At 46.1% G+C, this 26,078-nt stretch overlaps 1 protein-coding gene across 1 annotated transcript in view; it reads left to right on the top strand.

The window, feature by feature from the left end:
- Window positions 1–26,078, top strand: part of LOC126538747 (uncharacterized) — a 63,036-nt gene that overhangs the window by 23,145 nt on the left and 13,813 nt on the right. Inside the window, exons 3-4 of the mRNA XM_055074961.1 lie at window positions 21,579–21,602; window positions 22,954–23,073. Of these exons, the coding sequence (XP_054930936.1) occupies window positions 21,579–21,602; window positions 22,954–23,073 (144 nt within the window). The remainder of the gene's footprint in view (window positions 1–21,578; window positions 21,603–22,953; window positions 23,074–26,078) is intronic.

Here is a 26,078-nt window from a genome sequence, read left to right as displayed (position 1 = left end):
TGTTCAGCAATGATCCGAAACGGGACATCCTAGGACATATGTAGAAATCGTCTGACTCATTCTTGGATGTCCATAAGATCGTCCCACGCACGCGAATTGACGTTTATCGAAACACCCCATGAACGTGATAAAGGGATATTCGGACGTGCAAGAGATGTTTAAATATTAATCGCTCTTATTAAATAATCCCGACTGCGTCCTCAGGACATTTTTGTCATGAGGTAGAACGCTTCTGGGACATTTTGTGTTACCAATCGTCTAAAGAACAAGAGGAGAGGGGGTTAACCGAAGGGTACGATTTTAGTAATCATATCATGAGAAGCCAACAAACAAAGACACCAAGGAAATAATTGACCTAAAGAAATGATAAATATAATGGCAATTAAAGGGATGAAAAAACCATTTGCAACATGTGGGAAATGATCCGACTTCCTCACGTAATGCGAAGACGTGGGATCAAGCATCGCACGCGTAAGGCGATGACGTGGGATCGTTCCCTACCTGTGGGAAATTGTTGTTGTTTTTTCATCCCCTTTCATTGGCCTTAAGTTATTATTTCTTTAATTCAATTATTAAGTTTAAGTACAAGCAGTTAAGTACAAGTAGTTTCCCCTACGTGTTTCTTGGTGTCGTTGTTTGTTGGCTTCTCATGATACAAACGTCTAAAGGACATTTGTGGGATATTTAATTGTGGATTTACGATATCCACAGGACGTCCATATTGATTATAATAATGTGCCCTCATAATGTGCCCTAGCAGAACAGCAGGCCTGCTGCATTTTAAATACCATTAACAACATAACAACATAACATAACAACATCAAACAGTTGCAGGAAGATCACAAGTTCAATTCAAAAATGTACCCAGCCCTTTTCAGTAAAACGCATCAATGCAAACAAATAAAACTCAATAATTTGGCCATACAAGATCAACCAATGGCAGTTATTTATGACGCAACTAGGTTAGTAAAAGTTCACATAAAATAACTTGTTTGCAAATGCGCTTTGGGTTGCAAGAAAATTTAAGAATTTGCAGTGGGGCCTCTATGGAAGTTATCATGAGGCTTGCTGCGGGCTCACATTCGTGGTTGCAGGCACATCAACGCAAAATGGGCTAAACAGTTAAGATATGTTAGCCACCTTAGTAGACCAGCGCCTTTCTCGAGGCCATATTTAGTACGTACATACACTAACACGAGTTATGCTAAAGAAATAACCAAAAAGAAAATTTATAAACTGTCGTTTGTCTACCAACTAGGTTCCGAACCGCTTGCCAAAGTGAGCAAATGCAAGTACTTGAGAATCACAGTAGCCAACAACCTCAGCTGGAGTACTCACATCTCGAACATATGTAACTCTTCGCTCAGGAAACTTTGCTTTCGCAGACATAAGCTAAAACAAGCACCTCCTAGAACTAGGCTAACGGCTTATACATATCTAATTCTACCCAAACTCGAATACGGCAGCATTATCTGGGATCGCCATACAAAAACTAACATCGGTGCTTTTTGAAGGATACAGCGTAAAGATGACAGGTTCATTTATTCTAAATGTAGTATATCCCTCTAGTCTGATAACGCACCATAACATTCAGACTTTACAATTACGAAGAAAAATACAAAGACTAAAACTTCTGTTTTCGCTCAAGAATAATCTCTTGCCAACCCAGATCTTTATTTAAAACCACTAACAGCACATCGAATACGGCATCGTCATGCTTACTATTTAACACCTTATAATAGCCGAACTTTTTCAAATATTCTTTTTTTCCACGCAGCATAACGAATTGGAACAACGTACTTTTTTCACAGTTATCTAATGCTGATTTTTTAGAACATAAAAGTCTTTAACATCACTGGCACTCATGTACTGCGAATTTATACTTACACTTATCTCTTTTCGTGTTCGTTTATCCTGTGTCTCGGTGGCTGCAGTAACGGCCTCGTAAAATGTAGTTTTTTTCTTCTTTTTTTGGTGTGTATATCTGCGTGTGCGACATGCTTTTGACAATCTGGTTGTTTAAAGTGCGTAAACAACTTTATATATCATTGTGCTGGTACGCTTCATTGCCCTGCAGTTGATGTTGCTATTTGCTAATATTTGCACGGTTCGTGCTTTTATTTTTCTTCTTCCGGCTTTTATAATTGTTACTCCTCTTTGTTGCTAGATCTATGATCTTGTTATATGCTAATATTTGCACGCGTTGCTTGGATATATTTTTAGGTACTTTTGTCCCTCCGGCTTGGGCCCTCTTTCGGGCCTGCATTTCTTTGTGAATAAATAAATAAACAAAATAAATTTCACGACTACACTAGGCATTAACGAATTTACTCGAGGCTAGTTCAGTTTATGTATATATATATATATATATATATATATATATATATATATATATATATATATATACACAAACAGCTGCTGTATGATCATTCACTTATACAGCAAATGTGTTCTGCATCCATAACAACTTCTGGTAAAGGTCACCAGAGCAAACATGGACACGTACTTGTAGGGACAAGACCATTTTAGTTTAGCTAATATTTTGCAAATGTACCTAGTCCAGTAAAAGAACTTTAAAAGCCCTCTGCAAGGATGGGGGCTACCAATGTAGTAGGAGGCTGTCGCGGTGCGGCATTATTCGAGCCGGCGAAGCACCTACCAACGGGCGCCGAAATGTCGGGGGAATAGAAGCCGGCGACAAAGACAGGTTTGGCCGGCCACTCTAGCAAGCAGCCGAAAAAAAAGCCGAAAGCAGGTTTCGAAATTATTTCTTGTTATTTTCCTTGGCGCGACCACGACGCCCCGACGAATTTTGCAGGAACTCCTGCGTATTCTCTACCCCGCGCGTGCATTGGGAAGCTGCTAAAATGGCAGTTGCGCGAATACCCCAAAATATGCGGCGCCTTTGTGCAATCCTGGGGCCCTATAACGTAAAACTATTCCAATATATTTTTACTCCAATCTCCTGACGTCGAATTTGCGTAACAACCGACGCAAGCACTGGGCGGTCACCCGCAGGGTTGTCTGAACAGACCAATCAAACGCTCTCCTCGTTCATAGGAGGTCACTTTTGTTTGCTTGAAAAACGAATAACATTTCCTACACTGAGCGGCTTGTCGTATCTAATTGGCTGCCAAGAGACGAGGAGAATGCTCAAGTGGAGAAGGATTGAAAAGCGATAACCAGATGAACAGGGTGGTGACGGCGTCTGCGATTGCTCCGCTTTCCTTACTTAGCTTGCGGTGGCTGGTCGAAACTTGCGGCGGCATGCAAGGGAAGCTTAAGTATCAAGCTAAAACGCATCCTCTGCAAAGAAGAGTTGGCCGAATGAGATCCTAAACGTGCCGAAAGTGCTCGAAAACCTTACGTCACCGGGCAAGAAGATTTATTATACGCAAATAAACTCATGGTCTCCGGCAAATGCAAGTAGCCAGCGCCTGAGCTATCGGTGGCAGCCATCTTTTATTCCTTTCGGAACGGGGCAGCCTGCGGCTATTCAGAAGAAAATTCAGTTTTGTTCGGCATATTAATGCATCTTTAATGTGTACACGTCACTTTGACGCGGTGAGTTCTCGCGGTTTTGTGACGTCGCGTGACAGGTAGGTGAAGTGGGTGCAGCCCGAAAAGTTTTGACCAATAACCGGGGGCTAATGGCGAAAAGGAGTCGAATCAGAAATAACTGTGTTTATTTTTTCGGTCAAATCATGCATAATCAGTATGTACACATCATATCAGATGGGGAGGTATCGCGGTCTTCGTAAATTCGCTTGACTTACAGGTGAAGTCGGGGTGGTCCAAAAAAGTTTTTGACCGATTGCGGAGGGCTGATAGAAGAAATAGATAGAAAAGCTTGGAATAGTTTTACGTTATAGCGCCCCTGTGTCCACGAATTGCTGACAGTGCATGTGTGCCGACGGCGCTGTATGGCCGGCTGCTGTCGTTTCTCCTGTGTTTGTGAACGGACAATAGAGGCCCGCCACGCACTCATGGGTGTGCGTGTGTTATACGAGTGCGCGACCTCTAACAGCAGGGGGAATCACCTGTTCACTCGCCCCTAATTAAAATCGGCGCGGCCATGGCCTTGGGAGGAGCCGGGATACAATTAGGCAAACTTGATTGGATCGTCACCAATATCTGCCGTTCCCGGACCCAGAGCGATAAGGAAATGAGAAGTTATTTAAACGCAGATTTTAGACCGAGGTAAGCAGTCTAGGGCCGCTATTTTGTAGCGATGCCTTATGCCTTATTCTATGCTATTCTTATCATCCACCACACACGGCCACCTAACCCCGTTGATAATGTGGGCAGGCCGTCACTCTGACCACTGGCCAAGCACGAAAAGCCTGAAAAAGCATAGAATCGGAAAAAGCATCGCTACAAAATACTCGTCTGGAAGCTGAACCGATGAGCTGCTAAGAATCGTCGAGGGGCTAGTGCCGTCCAGTATGGCCTGGACCGCCTGAGCCTGTGCGTCTGAGCTCCGAGTGGCTAGTTGTCGTAACAGACGACAAACCAACGCCTGCAACGTAGCTCACGGTAGTTCCCCTCAAGTTAGCTCAACCTGCTCGAGGGACGTCGCCAGATGTAGACCCCCTGCAAACCCAGCACAGCCATCGCATCAACTGCAACAAGATCGGCTCGCCAGCGTTCTTCGGGAAAGCTCTGCTGTTCACTCCATGCTTTATGGACTTGCTGTTACTGCTGCCCGGCCATGCGGATCCCATCATTTTTTTCTTTTGAACTCTGTTTAGTCTACCGCCGTGAAGTGCATTTTTGTGCAGTGTTAGTTTTTATATCCACTGTTAATTACTGGTATTTCTCTCGCCACCGTCATTGATCTATATCAAGTACGTGTGTATTAGTGTTCTGGTGTTTTGTGTTCACTTCAATTAGTGTATTGTTGTCAGTAGATAAATATTTCTTTCTCTCTTTTTCCAGACTCTGACTCCTTCGGTGTGTTCTCTTGAGTGCAGAACGACCAACCGGCTTGTATACCCCGTCGACGACTTCGCGCCGACGCCGAACGGGTGACAAGCCGTGACAGAGGCCTACGGTGGGCTGGCTCACTTCAACGGTCACTGGCACATAAATGCAATATTCGCTGGAAAGTTGACAGGTGTCTTAGACATGAAAAAACTACACCAAACTTTCTGCGGGTCGGCTTGAGTGGTCACGCACAGTAAAAGTAGTGCTCCAGTACTCTTATAATCATTCCCAAGCATAAAACAAAATGAAAACTCGTTTCTTAAATGGCGCGGTTAGCCACGAAACTTAACCAAAACATCCGAAATAGCTTGCGAAAGCCTCGCCGCAGAAACATGATGGCGAACTGTCATGGCGTTGAAAGCGCCGAGACGTGGAAAGGAAGAACATATGGAGGAAAGGATGCGAAAAATACCACCCAATGGTGCTCCAGTAATTAGGAGACGCCGACCTTCTCACCTGCCTCTTCGCAGGTTCCTCGCCGCAGCTGCGGCGGCAGGATAAAAATATGTCGATATCGTTTAATTTCGTTCCGGGACGTTAGGTTGACCTCTTGTGATAGTTACTACGGGTTCTGTGCGCGCTAAGCAGCACCAAGTTCGTCTCGCGATTGAGAGCAAGAGGGCCGAGCGAGAAGGACGAAGCAGCGTGGCACGCGGCCGCAGACCGAGCGCGTGTCGACGTCCCCGAAGTCGTCGCCAAGCGATAGGCAAGAGCTGAACGAGTGCAAGTTCCTTTACAGCGGAGCTGTTTACGCTGTATAGACATTTATACAGTACCAGTGGCACCCACGACCATAATGGAAGAGAGAATAGTCTAGAGAAATTTGACATCCCACAAGTAACGTCGGAAGAAGTGAAGAAAGCCTCGGAAGCTATGCAAAGGGGGAAGGCAGCTGGGGAGGATCAGGTGACAGCAGATTTTTCAAAGGATGGTGGGCGGATTGTTCTAGAAAAACTGGCCACCCTGTATACGCAATCCCTAATGACCTCGAGCGCACTGGAGTCTTGGAAGAACGCCAAGATAATCCTAATCCATAAGAAAGGGGACGCCTGTGATGTGTGTGATGCGTGACATGGTGCGGTGGTAGGGACGGATAGAAGCAGACGACAAGGAGTGCGCGCGCCGAGGCGAATTCCGTGCTGTAAATAGAAAACGACAACGCCGAAGAGCGTCCGGCACGTGAACGCGCGGCGCAAGAAAAGTAACTAAAAGAAGAAAAGGCAACTAATTAGGAAAGACCACAGGGCATCAGGCAGCAATTCGGAAAATGACTAATCGGCCAGAGTGGAAGAAAAGGCGGGGCGCGCTGGCAGAAAGGGGAGACGCCGGGAGAGTTCCAGGAAGCGACGCCAGGAGAAGGTCGGCCACCGGACCGGGAGTTGAAGACGGGCCGTCGGGTTCCGGACCCGAGCCACCAGGACTTCACCCGACCGGGGCCTCCTGCCAACCCGTTCCTGTGTGTCGCCAGTCTACCCGAGCATGCCGCCAGCTGCTCAAGGCCGGCGAGCTTCTGCACCCGTGGGCAGGACGAGACCAGTCGGGCTACGGGCCCGAGTTCTACGCCCAGTTGCCCGGCCAGAACGCCCCTGCCATCTGCTCGTGCCGCCTGCTGCCCGAGGCCGGCGTTCGAGCTTCTGTGCCCGTGGGCAGGACGAGACCAGTCAGGCTACGGGCCCGAGTTCTACGCCCAGCTGCCCCGCCAGAACGCCACCGCCGTGTGCTCGTGCCGCCAAGCCGCCTCCGTTACCTCTCCAAGCCAGAGCTGGCGCGCTCCGGTCGCCCGGTCAACCATCCCATACCCCGACCTTTGGTGAGACCGGTGCAACTCCTTTCGTCAACTTGTCGTCGCGTCTCCGCGCCCCTGCCGTCGTGGCAAGCCCGGACACGCGCACTTCTTAACGTCATACTAGCCCAAAGTGTGTTTCTTACTGCCGTGATGTCTATTTGAGCGTTTCTTTTATGCTTTCTATTTCCTTCTATTTATTTTAAGCCTCTTTCTAGTTCCATTAAAAGTTTGTGTGTGTTTTCGAAACCAACGGCTTTGTCCTCAATTAGGTTCTCGGAGGCTCCCCCCTAAGAGAACCGTTAAAACCTTTAAGTACCCGAACCTTGCATCACAACGCCAAAGCCATCAAAAATTGTAGACCGATCAGCTTACTGCCCACTGCCTACAAAGTATTTACTAAAGTAATCACTAATAGAATGAGGAACACCTTAGAATTGTGTGAACCAAAGGACCAGGCAGAATTTCATAAAGGCTACTCAACAATAGAGCATATACCCACTGTCAATCATGGGGTAGAAAAATATTAGGAATATGACCATCATCATCATCATCATCATCATCATCATCATCATCATCGTCATCAGCATGGTTACGCCCACTGCGAGGCAAAGGCCTGTCCCATACTTCTACAACTACCCCGGTCATGTACTAATTGTGGCCATGTAGTCCCTGCAAACTTCTTAATCCCATCCGCCCAGCTAACTTTCCGCCACCCCCTGCTACGCTTCTCTTTAAAGCCCCTCAATCTCCCAAAGTAGCGCAATTCGCTTCCCTCCTCCTGCGCTCGGCGCGGCCTCGACGGTGGCGCCGCCGGTGGTGGGCCTGCCGTAGCAGACGACGTCTAACACGCTACGGGAGGAAATCCGCAGAAAAGTTCGTTCGAGCCCTGCAGAGCAGTTTTTTCAATCGAGATCTTTCTTCGTCAGTCGGTAACTGGCCTTTAGAATTTCGTGTTGGAATTGCGGAAGAAATAGAGGAAATGACCATTATTCAAGGCGTATTTAAGGCGTATAGCGCGCGACGTTGAGAGTTCGTGTTGCTGAAACACGACGCAAGCACGCGGTGTACTCAAACACGCGCGTAATTACCAAAGTTTCAGGTGTTGACAGCGTGAAAGTATGTGTACGTGGTTTCGTAGGTTCATTCACGTACCTGCAGGACACTTTTGTTCGGTCGGCACGTGAGAGATTCCGGCTGTGTGCGGTCAGCAATGCCTGGCAACAGGGCCGTTTTTTTCACTGCGGGGTGCTTTGGTAATCGTGACGATATATTGTATTTTTTTTTAAAGTACTGCTCCAGGAGGGCACATGTAATGGCTAACGCAGGCCTCTGAAGAGCACGTAACATTACACTAATGCAGGCGTTGCAGGGAGTGTTCGCACACAAAACTGGCTGTCCGCGATCTTATACCCCCTTGGCATGCACAGGCTTCGGCGAGCCCCATCCAGCCCTGGTTCTAGCTTTGGTGTTCCCGTTGCCGCTTTGGTGCCCTGGAGGCGCCGTCAATAATACGAAATAATGACAAGTTGTTACAACTAGTAAATAAAATTTATTGAAGAAATACAATTGCGCCCAGGCGCCAACTTCTGAAGCAGCGCTAGCGCGCGAGTATTATGAAACGCCAACGGGGAATTTACCGGCCCACGTACGACTCTACGATCAAAGTGCACGTTAAACATCCCCAGGCGAGCTAGATAAAGTTATCCGGAGCCATCCACTACGACCTCCATCCTAGTTTTGGTCACTTCGGAACGTTAAAAACGTTAATCACCACAAACCAAATCAATACATGCGGGCGTACATTCGAAGCTAAAAGACTGCATCGCAAGTCATAGTGAGCCTTGCAAAAGCGTCGAGAATGTGCTAACTTCTGGTGGAGCTCAAAACACACCCTGAATAAAGTCGCTTTTATGTCACAGGCCAGCTGCAGATGCGTGCATTTCACCGCAAGACGAAACTACATAAAACAAAGAGAGCACATTCCAAAAAAAAAAAGTCGAACAACGCACTAAAAACCACGCAGAGTATGAAGACACACTTTTTCGAAGCGGCAGGCGTGAACTAGGCTCAAAATAAGACGTTGTGAGTAGCCGTGGCCCTTACTTCACTAAACCGTGCGTTCCTTGCCACTTCCTCGAAGTGAGCCCACCCGATCCTGCGAATCCACATTTCTTTTTGCGTTGCGCCCGCCGGACGGCAAATCAAAAAGCTTTTTGCCCTCGCTGTGTCTGTTGCGGCAACCGAAGGCGCAGCAGCATGGCATCGCAATTGAGTTCTCGGCCCTGCACATTCTATTACGCTAACGCACTCCGTCAGTCCGCCTGCCGTACTTTCGTCGCCCAGGCCCAACAATGGAGGTCGGCGCGCGCTGGAAAGAAAAAAATATATACAAAAGCGCGGCGCCTGTTCCGCGCTGGAAAGAAAAATATATACAAAAGCGCGGCGCCTGCTTCCACGTGACACAGATTGGCCAACGGGGGAGCGGAGGAGGCTGGGGCGACAGGAGGCGTGGAGGAGGACGCCCAGGGTGAGCGGCGTGGCGGAAAAATCTAAGAATGGCGCTACATTTGAAAAATTGAGGGGCTTTACTTCTCTTCCCTTCGAATCCAGTCCGTAACCCTTAATGACCATCCGTTATCTTCCCTCCTCATTACATGTCCTGCCCATTACCTCGCGTTTGTTCCCTCACCCAATCTGCTCCTTTTTATGCCTTAACGTTACACCCATCATTCTTCCTTCCATTGCTCGTTGCGTCGTCTTCCATTTGAGTAGAACCCTTTTCGTAAGCCTCCAGGTTTCGGCCCCGTACGTGAGTACTGGTCAGACACAGCTGTTATACACTTTTCTCTTGAGGGATAATGGCAACCTGCTGTTCATGATCTGAGAATGCCTGCCAAACGCACCCCAGCCCATTCTTATTCTTCGGATTATTTCAGTCTCATGATCCGGATCCGCAGTCACTACCTGTCCGAAGTAGATGTATTCCCTTACTACTTCCAGTGCCTCGCTACCTATTGTAAACTGCTTTTCACTTCCGAGACTGTTAAACATTACTTTAGTTTTGTGCAGATTAATTATTAGACTTTGCCTCTCCAGGTCAGTGAGCATGCATTGCAATTGGTCTCCTGAGTTATTGAGCAATATAACCAACCCTTATATATCATCTTCATCATTAGCGTTGTTACGCCCACTGCAGGGCAAAGGCCTCTCCCATACTTCTCCAACTACCGCGGTCATGTACTAATTGTGGACATTTCGTCCCTGCAAACTTCTTGATTTCATCCGCCCACCTAACTTTCTGCCACCCCCTGCTACGCTTCCCTTCTCTTGGAATGCAGTCCGTAACCCTTAATGACCATCGGCTATCTTCCCTCCTCATTACATGTCCTGCCCATGCCCATCTTTTTCTTGATTTCAACTAAGATGCCATTAACTCATATACTGTCATTAACTCATATGATGTCATTAACCTATATATAGCTTACATTGGTTACAAGAAAGCGTTTGATTCAGTCGGAACCTCAGCAGTCATGTAGGCATTACGCAATCAGAGTGTAGACGAGCCGTATGTAAAAATACTGACAGATATCTATCGCGGCTCCACAGCCACCGTAGTCCTCCATAAAAAAGATACAAAATCCCCATAACGAAATGCGTCAGGCAGGGAGATACGATCTCTCCGATGCTATTCACAGCATGTTTACAGGAGGTATTCAGAGACCTGGATTGGGAAGAAGGGGGGATAAGAGCTAATGGAGGATACCTTAGTAACTTCCGGTTCGCTGATGATATTGCCTTGCTTAGCAATTCAGGGGACCAATTACAATGCATGCTCACTGATCTGGAGACGCAAAGCAGAAGGGTGGGTCTAAAATTTATACTGCAGAAAACTAATGTTTAACAGTCTCGGAAGAGAACAGCAGTTTAGGATAGGTAGCGACACACTGGAAGTGGTAAGGGAATACATCTACTTAGGCCACGTAGTAACCGGGGATCCAGTTCATGAGACTGAAATAATCAGAAGAATAAGATCGCCTGGAGCGCTTTTGGCAGGCATTCCGAGATCATGAACAACAGGTTGCCATCATCCCTCAAGAAAAAGTGTATAACAGCAGTGGCTCACCAGTACTCAGATACGGGGCAGAAACCTAGAGGCTTACGACAAGGATTCTACTTGAATTGAGGACGACGCAACCGAGCTATAGAAACTAAGAATGATGGGTATAACGTTAAGGGATAAGAAAAGAGCACATTGGATGAGGGAACAAACGCGAGTTTATGATATCTTAGTTGAACTCAAGAAAAAGAAATGCGCATGGGCAGGACATGTAATGAGGAGTGAAGATAACCGATGGTCATTAAGGGTTACGGACTGGATTTCAAGAGAAGGGAAGCGCAGCAGCGGGCGGCAGAAAGTTAGGTGGGTGGATGAGATTAAGAAGTCTGCATGGGCAACATGGCCAAAATTAGCACATGACCGGGGTAGTTGGAGAAGTTTGGGAGGGGCCTTTGCCCTCCAGTGGGCGTAACCAGGCTAAGGATGATGATGTTTACGTGGACTCTGTGCCGTCATAGTCTGGCTTCGCTAAAGCAATCATCATCAGCAATGGCTCGAGTGTTGTCGTCGTATTCTTCCACAGCAGTTTCATTGGCACCCCTCGACGCCACCGCGCGGAACGCGCTCAAGCCGCTGCTAACGCGTTCGCCTCCATGGTATACGTCTTCTTCCAGAGCTGACTCCGACGCCGCTCGTCATTCCAGCGTTCAATTTCACTTCTGTCCTGTCGTCGTAATAGGGAGACTGTGTTTCCCGGTTCCTATGGGGGTATGAGCCATTCATTGCCTATACGTGACGGATAGATCTAATTTTGAAGCAATTTAATTTTGAAGAATCGCACGCGCCAGTGCCGCGCGGATGCTGTTAACAACGCCACCTAGCACACTCGAGACATCGAACGCTAGCGACAACGATGCATAGCGGGCTTACCGTCACTGACATAGTTCTCTCCGTCGCAGCAGAACGTGTGTGTAAACTCTATAAGAAACACCAAAGACGTTAATTGTTAAAACGGTTGCAACAAGGGCCTCTCCAGCGGTTGGCCTTAGGCCCAATATGTGTTTTTTCAAGCAAAACACATTCCGCGTACCTGGATATATTTTGACCCTTTTGACCCTTTTTTGCGCTTCTGCTGTGCATGCACCACCTACAACGGTGATGTCATAAAGGTGACAGAGCCTTGAGCCTTTGTGAAAATGATATGACAAAACGAGAACAAGTGCCCTCAGAAAACATCGGAGCTGCTAATGGTGGAATAGCTACATATATGCACAATAATACTACTGCTAAATCACATATTTCGCCACCAAGTGGCCATTGACGACAAGGGCACCAGTGCATGGTGCATCGTTGCAGTATAAAAAAAAAGCAACCTGGGCAATCGCTTTGCGAATCAGCACGAGGCTCTAGACAAATAAATTTTCTTGCACCGCGCGACAACTGTCTCCTCGAGAGAAAACAATAAAGGTGATTAAAGAGACCACATGCCTGTTTAATGAAACTGAGTTCATTTATATCAAGTCATGTAGTTGACAAAAAATAATGACATTTTAGCTTACGTTCCTTCACCAATGGCTTGTATTTGAGACGGCTTCAAACGCACGATACCTACTGAACGTTCCTTCTGCATCTCTTGACCTCGACGCAGCAGTGGGAAAGCCTTGGCAGCTGTTGTTTCCCAACATTTGTGTCATGCGAAATTTTAAGTCGGTTAAACCTCGAGCATGGCCTTGGTATTGTTTGCAACCAGGAGAGCACGTTTCCTAATAAAGCAATACCTTTTTTTTCTATACTTTGAGTGGCTCATGTTTCCATCCGCGGTCAGGAGTATAAAGGCGAAGGAGAGTAAATCGAAACCATGTATAGTTGGTGGCAACCAAATATTCACAAGGGTATATGCATGCTATCCAACTCGAACACAATTTGCATAGACGCGCAGGCCAATTAGTTTCGCTTATTTATATGACGTAATACGGTTTCGCTTGCTGCAAAAAGTATGCAGAAACTTTACTGCGGCTGTCTATGTATGTATCAGCATGACCTCTAATTTCGGTTGGCGCACCCATAAATTTACATTGGCCCAAACCCTAATTTCAGTTGGCGCACTCCCAAATTTAATGTTGGCCCACCTCCAAATTTGGGTTGGGTGACCCCTGAATTTTAGGTTGGCTCGTCCCTACTATAGGCTTCCCCATCCATTTTCCATGGAGCCCTATGATGGGTATGCATAAATCTGATAATATAGGTACTCTCTCTGATCAACATTTTTTTTTTAAATTTCAATTGTTGCGTGTCGCTTATAAAGCTAAAGATCATCTACATATATGCATATAAAACAATCAAATGTTTTCGCAAATTTCGCATCACTAGGCATGTTCGCGCGACAGATTTTCATGGGGTGCACTCACGAAAGAATGCTTACGCATGCACAACTAGTATACGTACAGATTGCTGATTATCACACTGGTTGTAGGAAGAAATCTGAATGTCTTGGCTAAATTTTATGCTTGATCTTGATGTTATGCTATAGCTAGCATTCCTGCTAGAAATAAATAGATGTTAGTTTTCGTTTACCCTACCATTTGCACCCTGAGCGGATTCCAGCCGACTCGACCTTGATTCAAAGGTGAAGGGAAGGTACTGTGCGTGTTTGTCGGACGAGCTTCTTTGCAAATCTTAGGTTGACGCCGACTATAGAAAGAGAACCCCTAGGAGGGAGCGGCGCTAGACAAAGCTGAAGCCAGAAAAGGTCGGTCCAACAATGAGCTGATGTCATGGTAGGCTTCAGTTTCTTGTGCCGCAATGCCAGCCGCGCTATTTTGACTCTGCTGGGAAAAGCTACTATGCAATAGCAACATACGATTTCCATACTCATATGTTACAACGAAGATAAGTGTACATGTTGAATAAAACTGTCGCAGTTGCAGAAGAATATCAGCAAAAACGTGCACAGAGCCATTGGCAAATCATCTGGACAATTGCGCGTCGATTAAAACCTGCCGGGAAGCAAGCACACTATAAATCCAAGATCGTTATGCGCTGTCTAATCAGTTTGGCTGGCCTTCTGAGACAGGGAAAAAAAATTGTCGCTTTCGCCTGAAGGGCGAAGCACTGTGAGCGATAGCGATGTTTAGCGTTCAATTACTTGGGAGGTGTTAGTGCTTCAACGCGTTAATGAGCTCTATCGGCGTGGTAAACAAACATTCTTGGACTTCGTCCACCCCACAATCTATATTACCGTCCGGGCTCTCCGTTTCTATATATTGGCAGCTGTAACTATGTCTGCTCGATATCTCTGTACTTGGCCGACCCCTCGATGAAAGTACGAGCTAGTAATACTGAGGGAACGATGACCAACAACAGTGTTCGGCCGCTGTGTGAAGTAGCTGTGCTGGGTGTTTCCCACAAAGCCACATAATTTTTCTTTCATAGCGGAAGCAATGATGGAGGGGAATCATGAGGCGCGCAAAGTATATTGGTAAATACGTATGTGCTTTGTTAAAGAAGTGGAACATGATGCAATCGGTGTATAGAGAGAAAGTCAGCTGACTCATTCCCGGAGCTGAAAAAATGATCGCGTAGTTGACGTTAGAATTTTATCAGAAGGCTTCACCGTGTTGATCGTAAGTTGTAAATTATTTGCTCCAGCAAAGTGATCTATTCAAAGGGCAGAAAATGTCCCCTGTAGTTAATATATTGAACAGAGGAGAAAACCCAGGGCTGATTCTCATTGTTGACACAGACCTGACAATAAGAGCAGCGAGGACATGTGGGTGATTTTGCTAGACGTATGGTCTGTAATGAGGGTCGTGGGAAGGGTTTGTTGGAGCTCTCTAGGTAAGATGAAATTTTCGCAGGAACTTTTAGTTCATGACTTCACCACTCTTATCTCAAGGAACATACCAAAATCCGCCCGCAAAAAGCAAGTCACTCGGCTGCAAAATGTTTGTGAAGAGGTAACCTTGTTCCCCTCTTCATCCTCTACATTTAAATATGCATATATGCTTGTAAACTACATAGATTTAAATTTTTTGCTGGCCAGGAAGCCCGGTTGTACTCCACATTGTGCAATTCGTGTGACACATTGATGTCGGGGTATCTGTCGAAATATGCTTGCCGAGGTTGAAAATGTGGCAGGGGAAGGCACTCGTCTCGAGAGCAGCCCTGGAGCGCCTTTCGGATGAAATTATGACGTTGGACGGGTAAACAGTGATATCGCTTCTAATAATACGGAGATATAGGGCCGGAAATGCAAACATCTAATGAGTAGCTGCAATCATAAAATTGATAAACCTTTAATTTAAGGCATAAATACAGATATTTTAGAGATTCTGCAACGATGAGCTATTCTAAAGCTTCAATCTTACGGTAATAATCACCTACCTTAGCTTGTATGTAAAACACACACCCTAAAATATTCTCCCGCACGTTCGCATTAGGCGAATTTCTTCAGCACATATACCAACAAGACAGGCAGGCTCACCTTGAGCACCGGAAAGTAATTCTAAAAATGTTTTCTCTTTCCATTGGGAACACAACTTAATACAGTGGTATAAGCGCTCTCAACAGCTTCGCTACTGCTGGGGTCACTTCGCGTCATGCCAATTCCACTAGGCTTTCCTCCATCTTATAAACAAAGAGATAGAAAAAAACTCTAAAAGAAATTCCGAGGCAACGAAGACGATCGTTTCGGTATGCACTGGGAAAGGATGAGAAGGTTCTCTTATATTTTATTGAAATGTTACTTTAAATTTTTATGAATGCCGGAAGCAGGGCTTGACGCAGGAGAAAATATTAGTGCACGTATTCCGTGTGATATTTTATGAACACGGTTATTCAGTTGAGTCTAAACAATTTCACTTCTAAGATGCAGAGCGCGTGCCCCGAACCGCGCGGTGCATCCAGCAGCCAAATTCAAGAAGGAAGAAGATTTTGCCGGGCCGTACGGACGTTACATCATGGGTGAGAACTTCCGTTGTTTTCATCATGAAGGGCTCTTTATCACATTGCAAAGCTTTAGCATATTGATTTTTAGTCATCTGTATAACTCATCTCTAAAGCTAAGGGATACGATACGTCCCGTATAACAATTCAGTATTTTAGGACGCTCTCAGCCGGGTACAGATCATGCTCCTTTAAGAATGGAATTGAGAATGTAGCAGATCATTTACTCTTGATGGAAGCACATCGTTCGTACTCAAGGGCTAGTGTTGTTTAACCATAAAATCAGGCAGGTGCTATATTGCCTCCATCCGGCAGAGTAGGCTTGGCGAAGACTTGCTGCCAGTTTTTTCCCCACTGGCTGCCCTCGACCATTTTGGAGGTAACTACTGGATTGTTCCTTTTCTTATGACCCTATGCGCCAGCACAGGGTTTGAGATGTAGTGTTTCCGCCAAGGGAACGAAGCGATGCCGCCTCCACAGACGCAACCCAATGAATCATCCGTTGTTACTACGAGTTAGTTTTTATTGTAAAATATGCCAATGGAGGTTTTACGGAAGTTCACGGCTGGATTGAGCATACTCAACCGCGATCAGTAATGAAAATAGACTGCCGGTAACTTTAGCGCAGGCTAGACTGCCGGCTATCGGTAATACAGGCGGTTTGATAAAATGAAGGCTGTCAGATAAATGTTTGCCAATAATATGACCGCAGGAATGAACAGCCTGAAGCTCCTGCACACATATCTCGTACGCCGTCTAGGTTAAGTAGCTCCAACCAGTTCTGCTTCTTTCATTTTCCGCCTCTTCTCCGACCTACGGAAGCTGAAGTGCCGTCACGATGCTCTTGCCGGGCTTCCCGCTTTGCCCATGGTCGCGCCGCTTTCTAAATGACTGTGTCGCCCGCGATACGCGCGCAAGCTGGAGAATGGTTCTGATTTTGTTTCTATGAAGCGTTGTCGTGGCCTGGAAATCCAAAGAATGCTCCGGACACACGGTCGCGTAAGTATATTTGTTGCTGATGTGTGTTCTCGAGAGTGCAGAAAGAATGTGGAAGGCCTGAATCGAAGGAAGTGGAGCAGCAACTTCCTTGCTCAACCTGTGGAGGCAGATCTAGGTGGTGGCGGCTTTTCAAAGTGTGGCGCTACTTAAAGGGGCCCGAATCTACTTTTTTACCGTAGTGGAGAAAGACATTTGCAGTGAAAATAGACTATTTCAAAAATACCTTGCCACAGAAACTACTTCAAGTCGTTCAGCAGAAGAGGAGTTATCGGCAATCAAACACGGCTTCCGCTGTGCTCCGTTGCCCGCTTCAATGCCTTGCATTGCGAAGGCAACGGCGCCGTGGTGAGTGCCCACAACACTCCGCCTTCTAAATGTCACCGTGGCGCGCAGTTCAAATTTCATTTTGGTTGTTAACGGGGACGCCACGAGTTCTGCCTTTGGAGCCTACGACGCACTAAACATAAACCAAACGCGGTTGTACTCAGCGAGCCGCAGTGCGCTTAGCCTTTGAACTCGTGGCGGTACCACCCGACGGCCGCAGTATCTACGCCATATCGGCCAATAGGAGCCGTCTAAGGGAATGAAGAAATAAAGCGTCCGATAATGAGATGCTGCGTCCAGAAGAGGTTGAGGATGGGGCATTGTGTGAAAAAGACAGCGCTTGAGAGAAAGTTGGCTTCGCGAACTGCGCGCACCGCGTATGACAGCCAAACTTGGCTGACATGTTCACAGCCGCTTATGCTATCCGCAACTTATGTTATCTGACCAAGCCCGAGGTGTGGATCAGGGACCCTTTAGAAAAGCGGTAGTAGTCGCGATGTAGGGTCGTCCTGCGCAGTAGGGGGTGGGGGAAGTTAATGTTTGTTTTATTGCTCTCACAGACAATTAGGCATTGGTCAGCGCGGATAATGAAGTTTCGCACCGTGTAGCTGGGACGGAAAACCCCAGATTTTCATTAATTTTGGTTAAGAGCTCGCCTAAAGCTTTCTGATTTTCTGCCCGCGAGATTAAAAAGATTTAGATTCATGATTTTAGTAAAGTAGCCTTCGGTGTAAGTATTCCTTTCCAGCAGCTCGGCACGCCGAATAAGTTGAGTACCACAACGGCTGCTATTGAATGAAGTGTAACTCAGAACAGAGTACGGTGGTTTATATATACACTGCTTCATCGCATTAGTCAAAATCGGGGAGTAATTGCTGTCCTCTTAAAAAACTTCTTTCGGATGAAAACACCCTACTATAAATTTAAGCTTCCAGCTGCGCATTCGCGTTTGATATTAAGCGTAGTACACAATACGGCAGTATGGTGTACTATTGTGTACAATACGATACCTTCCTTGTTGATTGTCTCCTCGCAGAAGATGACGAAACGCCTGACTGGGTACCACACGGCATGCCTGATTGGCGGAGAGTGGGTAAGTGTACTTAGTTTTTGTATTAGAATGTCCTGCTTTATTTCAGGCACAGTAGTAATAACACCACTAGATTTCCTGAGTCTAGCCAAAACTGCATTATATTTACGCAATTGATAAGTAACTTATAGCCGAGCAAACCCAGTGGTTACGACGTTGTGCTACTAAGCCCGAGGTTGCCCGTTCGATCCTGGCGGCTGCATTACGATGGGGCCGGAATGTAAAAATTTACAATTCGTCTCACTTCCTGAACGCTAGTGGCACGCAAGCGTATGGCTGCTATAGCGCACACGATGTTATCAGCCCTCGGACCGCCTAGACGCCTACTATGTCCGCATGGCAGATCGTATTCAAGACACGGCTCGTGCAGGGCGCCATACGCAGCAGCCGCCGGAGTAGAAGGCCCCGTTGTGAACATTCGCTTACTATTTTAGTTACACACCATGGTGTCAGCGCGCACAGGGAAACATGAACACTTCACACTCGATGACTGCGGACACTCGCTGTCATAACGATGGCGCGAGGAATTGCGGCAGAAGCAGCGTGCGAAGTGACCTTAGTATGGTCTGTCGCTTCAACGCAAACTGAGCCGTGGGAACAAAGCGCACGCAAAGCTACGAGCCGCCGGCCCACCTAGACTGTACCTCGAAAGTAGATCGCTTTCGAGAAAAAGCCTGCGTGACTGCTCGCAACCACGCCTTGGGAAAGTGTGGTGGTATCGCTGGCAGGGTAGTACCATTCAGTACCGCACGGTGACGCGCTGGCAAGGAGAGCGTTCTCGCTTTCTTTACTCATTAGAGCCAGCGCCAGCGCGGTGAGGGGGAGCAACCCCCATAACAGAGTGCAATATAGTGCCGCAAATAACCACCTCCCAATGCATGCTCAACGTTTTCTTCAATAGTAAACGGGGTTGGCTCTTAATATATTTTTTTTTCGTTACCCATTAATAGTAAACAATTCAGCCGCGCAATTTCAAGCATATGCGTGTCAGACTTTGTGTTCAAAGTGATTGTTTAAAAACTACGAAAGACGCTTAACGAATTTTTTCCTCAAATTTGTGCGTTGTCGTTGCCCATAGCGCAAATTAAATGAACAGAGGAAATTTGCAAAGCCGGATCCCGCGCGGAGGCCCGGCCGCCTTCCTAGTTCACTTGCTTCGTACCTTCATACAAGGGGCACCGATTTCACCACGTGGCCAGCTACGCTTGCGCGTAAGACGCTCGTGTACGGCTCATTAAATGCACACGTTAGGAAAGCGCGGTTGTCGAAATTCACCCGGAACTGCTCACCCAGAAAGGTGCGCTTGGCAATCATATTGTGGTTTTGCATTGGAAAAGAGCAGAGTTCAACTTTTTGAATGCTTAAGCTAAATTGTGTAGGACAGCAACAAATCACAATGTCAGGAGCAGGCCCGAAAAGAGGCCATGGTTTGCCATGCAACTTCGCGCACGTTCACACACGCGCACATACACCAACACTTAAAAACCTAGACAGACAGACAGGGAAACAGCCTGGGCCGGAGTGTGGAGAGGAGGGCAGGGCAGCCGTACAGACAGACAGACACACACACACAGACACACACACAGGCACGCACGCACCCACGCACACACACACGCGCACACACACACGCACACACACACACGCACACACACGCACACGCACGCGCACGCACACAAACACAAACACACGCACACACACACACGCACACACACGCACACGCACGCACGCGCGCGCACACACACACACACACACACACGCACGCACGCACACACACACACACACACACACACACACACACACACACACACACACACACACACACGCTTTTTCTCTCGCTACCAGTTACGCGCGCACGGATTACTAAACAAAGCTGGGACTATGTCATGTGCGTGACGGTCTGGTTACTGCTATCGTCGGATCTTCGTGCCGCACTTCCTTGTGCTTGCCGAGCAGCAAAAATTTTGAAGTACCATGTCAGCTAATATTAGGATCAGCTAGATGAATAAATTGGCATTTGAAAGTTTGTTTCTTGCTTATACATGTGTCTCTCACATTTTTCACACTGCTTTCATGGTGTTATTAACAAAGAAAGGGTACTAGCGTGCCTTGCTTAACATTCATCTAAATGTAGGGACTTTAATTTCGTGCCACATGTGCGCTTCTCTTTGTACCATGATATAACAATTTTTTTTAAATCGTCGTATCAGTGATAAGCAATTTCTGCAGTACTATGCATTTGTTTGTTTATAATCTCCCTGTCTTATTCACCTTGCCTCCTGTGTAATAAGTAAATCTGTTGCACTTTAGTATGCCATTAGGATATGTATGCAAACCACAGAGTGCTGCATAGCTCTTGAAAGCAGCCAGCCGAGGCAGCCGTCCGCTGCGAACCTATATATATCTACATATTTTATTCTTAGGGCAATAAACTCTAGGATATTAACTATTTCACCACAATCTTTCCCCACCAGCTGAGCAGAGCATTCGCTACCAACGCTCATTTCGTAAGTATTCATTAAACTTTACTGTGAAATGCTGTAACTACTCGTAGCGGTTCAGCGGCTACGAAGTTGCTCGTGCCCAGTACGAGGTCACGGGTTCGAATGGCTGCAAGGCCCGCAGGAACCAATGATTCATTATATCAAAGTGCAATCTGCATCCTGCGCTCCCATCGCCAATTATGAAATAGACGTATCCTAATATGGCGTAGGTTTGCTGATTAGCCATACAGATTAGTAACTCTTATCGGCGATCATAGTACAGTCGACCGCTATGGATTCTATAACACGAAACTCGAAGAATATAAAAAGTGTTTTGATGGCTTAGACATCCATTTTGGAATTCGCGTAGAGATGACGTGGTCATAAGGGGCACGACCTACCACTTATTCCCGCTCCCGAGAGAAAACGTTTGCTGTCACTTGATTACCTCTCTGAGAATTTGTGTGCGCAAAACGTTCTGGTTGGCGGTGATACTTCAACGTAGGGAGCGAACTTCATATGAGAAAGGTATCAATAAAAAGGTGGCATACGCTGCTACGTGACACGCAGCATGAGATTGAATGGCGATCTTATGAAGTGCGAGAAGAGAGATATTCCAAGTATATGGTTCACATATTTGCCTAAAGGTTGAACTGAATTGGCTTCAGAAATAAGGTGCTGGATAAACCATAGAGCAGCATAAAACCTCGCAGGCGAGATAACGTTGCTTCACGTCCTCGTATTTTCTATCCCATATCATTGTGCTGGCATAACGTAGCTGCAATGCGGACTACGTCATCATGTAACATTCACTCGCCCACACCTTTGTAAAGCGGGCACAATTTGGTTGTGCTCATCGCCTGATCACTGAGTACAGAACGTTAAAATCGTTATCCATTCTAATTTTTGCAGGACCAATACGAGGTGTACTGCCCGGTAAGTGTCAGCAAAAAAATGACTTTAATGCGTAGGCATTGTTTCGCGAACTCCCCAGCTCATTCACGCGAAAGGTCTCGTATATGCACAAAAATGCGTAATTTTCAGACATTTATTTGTTATGATAGTGTAACTTGAGACCATTCGTAACTTCTTAGTGATAAGAAAAAAGATTAACAAAAAGAGAATACCGATAGCGATACATAGGGTTCCTTAGAAAATGCATGGGGAAGATTGTAGTAGGGCAGGGTCAATTGAAATTTGGGGTTGGACCAACTTGAATCTTGGAGGTGGTTCAAATTAAATTTGGCGGTTCAGCCAAATTGAAATTTGGGTGTTGACCAGCTCGAGTATTTAGGCTTACCCAATGTCCAATGAAACGCTTCTGAGCGTTCTTCGAGCTACGAACACCTCGCGGGCAAGCGACCGCATTCAGACGCTTGGCGCGTTTTCATTGGGCCTACCAGGGCGCAGTCAGAACGCAAGCGAGAGCTTGCTCGGACAAGGAATGCGCGCATAACACAGGCTTGCGAGAGCGACAGCGAGGGTGGCGTGGCGTGGCGGCGATGCGCTCTCCCCTGCTACAGAAATTCTGAGAAATGTCTGCTAAGGCTTCAGCATTCTCTTCTGCCGGAAAGGCCATGGGTAGACGCGCATAAGCTAGGCAAAGCAAGTAAGCAAAGCTAAGCAAAACTGAAATCACAGCCGAGCCAAACAATGCTTACGCATTAGTAGACAATTCTCTGAATTTCTGTAGCTTCTTTCTATCAGCTTTCGCCACGCGCCAAAAGGAAATACAATGAGCCCTGCAACTATACGAAAGTGCCAGCACCGGCAGTTTTTCAAAAGGATGATGCGAACGCGAGGCTAAGTATTCGCTCTGAATGTGCACGACGGAATTTCTGTTCGATGAACTGTACTGCCGCCAAGGAAATAAAAAACGTACGGTATACTCACAAGACAACGCCGGAGAACTTCAGCAGCTCGCAGCTCATTCCGATGCTTTCCAGAATCTTTTCAGCGCTGTGGAAGAGAAGCTCAAAAAGCATGATCTAAAAATTGGGTCATCGGTCTCAAAACAAAACATTATTCTTGGAACCAGGAGAGGCACCAATTTGCTTTGTCTTGTTGAGCGACCCAATATTTTAATTATGTTTTTGTCTGGTGAGAGGGCCTTCCGTATAATCATTGATTTTAATAAATGATGAGTAGCTAGGAGCAGACGTCGAGTTTTGTTTGCAAAGGCGTGGGAAAACTAATCTGTAGACGCTTGTACCACAGTAAAATATTACTGCCTTATCTGCATATTCACGCTCCCGTCACCATTGCTGCACTTCTTGCGACCGGCCAGGAGATGATGAGATGTACCACCTGATCATCGGACTTGGCCAAGTACCAGCGCAGCAGTACATCGTGGTCGCGCCGAACGTCGCCAGCGCATCTCTCACCACAGGTAGCAAGGCTGTCAACAGTGAGTAAACACTGCATAGAGGGCCTCGCTGCGTGTTATGAATGTAATGTAGTTGCGTGTTGGGCAAGCTGACAAATTGACGGACGTTTCCAAACAATGGGACAGTAAGATCAAAATGACCAGTTTCATTGAGCACATTTGGCGACTCTCAACCTGCAGCATGAATTTTTTAATGATCTCGCATAGCAGCGATCCCGTTGTACGCGTGATGCGCCTCCTAAATTTGTTTATTCAAGCTACACCACCCTTGCTGCGACTGGTATTACCATTTTTCTGCGCTTTTATGATTACACAATACATTCAGCATTTAGATTGCGATTCTAGTCAGTGCAACACAGTCTGGCTTCTTGACTCATTTCAATCCGGCAAAAAACATACTGGGCATGTAAAAAGGGTGGTTCCAGAAATGATCGCATTCATATCATCCATCAACAAATTGTCTGTACAATATAACCAATACCTATGCATGATATTATTACATTACAAAAGCATGCGTTACATTGCGTTTTGACAAGGGGCTAAAACCAGCACTGCGTTGCCATAGAGTCGAAGGAGGCGCACTGAATTGTACAGCCATAGATAAATTACTAATAATTGAAACTGTCTGGCGCAGCATTGGCTGAGGAGAGACGTGTCAAAGCAAAATAATCGCTACCTACACAACAGCGTATTCTTCACTGCTCTGTGCATCATTACCTCCCGCGCCCCTTTCTTGTTGTAGGGTTTGTGCTCCGCAAGGGCTTCCCTGAAACATCGCTTGAACGCAACTGTGGGCAAGCCTCACTTGCGTATCTCCAGAGCCTGTTGATAAAGGAGACACACCCTTAAAAGGCCACTCAAGGCTTTAGCGCACCTATCAGCCGGTCCCATAGAGGAGCCCTTGTAGTTTTTTGTCCGTCATTATGTCTACAGGTGGAGACGGATCATTGCAGAACCCAGACCATTAGAATGAAATGTCGTCATCGTCATCATCATCATCATCATCATCATCATCATTATCATCAGCCTATTCATGTTCACTGCAGGACGAAGGCCTCTCCCTACGATCTCCAATTACCCTCGTCCTGCGCCAACCGATTCTAACTTGCACCAGCAAATTTCCTAATTTCGTCGCACCATCTAGTCTTCTCCCGTCGTCTACTGCGCTTCCCTTCTCTTGCTTCCCATTCTGTCACCCTAATGGTCCAACGGTTATCTAGTATGCGTATTACATGACCTGCCCAGCGGCGTTCTTTTCTCTTAATGTCTATTAAAATATCGTCTATATCCGTTTGCTGTCGGATCCAAACCGCTCGTTTTCCGTCTCTTAAAGTTATGCCTAGCATTCTCAGTTCCATCGCTCTTTGCGCGGTCCTTAACTTGTTCTCAAGTTTCGTTGTCAGCCTCCAAGTCTCTGCGCCGTATGTCAGGACCGGTAAAATGCACTCATTGCACATTTTCCTTTTTAACGATAACGGTAAGCTCCCATTGAGGAACTCATGATGTCTTCCGTATGCGATCCAACCCATTTTTATTCTTCTGTGAATTTCCTCCTAATGGTCAGGGTTCCCTGTGATTAGTTGACTGAGGTAAACGTACTCCTCCACAGACTCTAGAGGCTGACTTGCGATCTTGAACTCTTGTTCCCTTGCCAGGTTATTGATCATTATCTTTGTCTTCTGCATATTATCCTTCAGCCCCACTCTTACACTCTCCCTGTTAAGGTCCTGAATCATTTGAGGTAACTAGTCTGCATTGTTGCTGAATAGAACAATGTCATCGGCAAACAGAAGGTTGTTGAGGTATTCTTGGTCGATCTTTACTCCTAAGCCTTCCCAGGATAAAAGATTGAAATCGTCTTCTAAGCACGCTGTGAATAGCATTGGAGATATTGTGTCTCCTTGCCTGACCCCTTTCTTTATAGATATCTTCCCACTTTTCTTGTGTAGAAATAAGGTGGCTCTGGAATCTTTGTAGATATTTTCCACGGTATTTACGTAAGCGTATTTACTCCTTGATTACGCAATGCCTCTATGACTGCTGGTATCGCTAGTGAACGAAATATTTTTTCGTAATCTATGAAAGCCATATAGAGAGGCTTATTATACTGTGCATATTTCTCGATAACCTCTTTTATGACGTTGATGTGATACATTGTAGAGCAACCTTACCTGAAGCCCGCCTGTTCCCTTGGTTGACTAAAGTCCAGTATTGCCCTTATTATATTAGAGATTATTTTCGTAAATATTTTATATAATACTGGGAGTAAGGTAATGGGCGTATAATTTTTTAGTTCTTTAGCATCGCCCTTTTTGTGGATTAGTATAATGTTGGCATTCTTCCAGTTTTCTGGGACACTAGCAGTCGATAGACACTTCGTATAGAGAGCCGCCAGCTTTCCTGGCATTGTCTCCCCCATGTTTGATTAAATCGACTGTTATTCCGTCCTCTCCTGCCGTTTTTTTTTTCGTTCCATGCCTTGCAAGGTCTTTCCGACCTCATCTCCAGATATAGGAGGAGTTTCTGTATACTGTTCATTATTGTTTTGAATAGAGTGCTCATGAGTCCTCTGAGTACTGTAAACGTCAGTATAGAATTATTCCGCTGCTTTTATTATACCCTCGAGATTGCTGATGATGTTACGCTGCTTATCTTTCAGCGCATACGTCTTGGTTTGTCCTATGCGAAGTTTCCTTCTCACTGATTTCAGGCTGCGTTCATTTTAACGGCTTCTTCAGTCTTTCTCATGTTATAATTTCTAATATCACTTATTTTCACTTTGTTGATCAGTTTTGACAGTTCCGCGAATTCTATCTTATCTCTTGAGTTGGACACTTTCATTCTTTGTCGTTTCTTTATTAGATCCTTTGTTACTTGGGAGAGCTTGCCTACTGGTTGCCTTGATGCCTTGCCTCTCACTTCAATTGCTGCCTCTGAAGCCAGCTTCATTATTGTTTCATTCATTACCTCTATGTCATCATCATCATCTCTCTGTTCTAAGCCTGCATATTTGTTCGCAAGTACCA

The sequence above is a fragment of the Dermacentor andersoni genome, chromosome 8 (assembly GCF_023375885.2).
Source record: "Dermacentor andersoni chromosome 8, qqDerAnde1_hic_scaffold, whole genome shotgun sequence".
Lineage (NCBI taxonomy): Eukaryota > Metazoa > Arthropoda > Arachnida > Ixodida > Ixodidae > Dermacentor > Dermacentor andersoni.
Note: the sequence above shows the minus strand (reverse complement) of the source record. Positions and strands in the feature narration are given on the sequence as shown.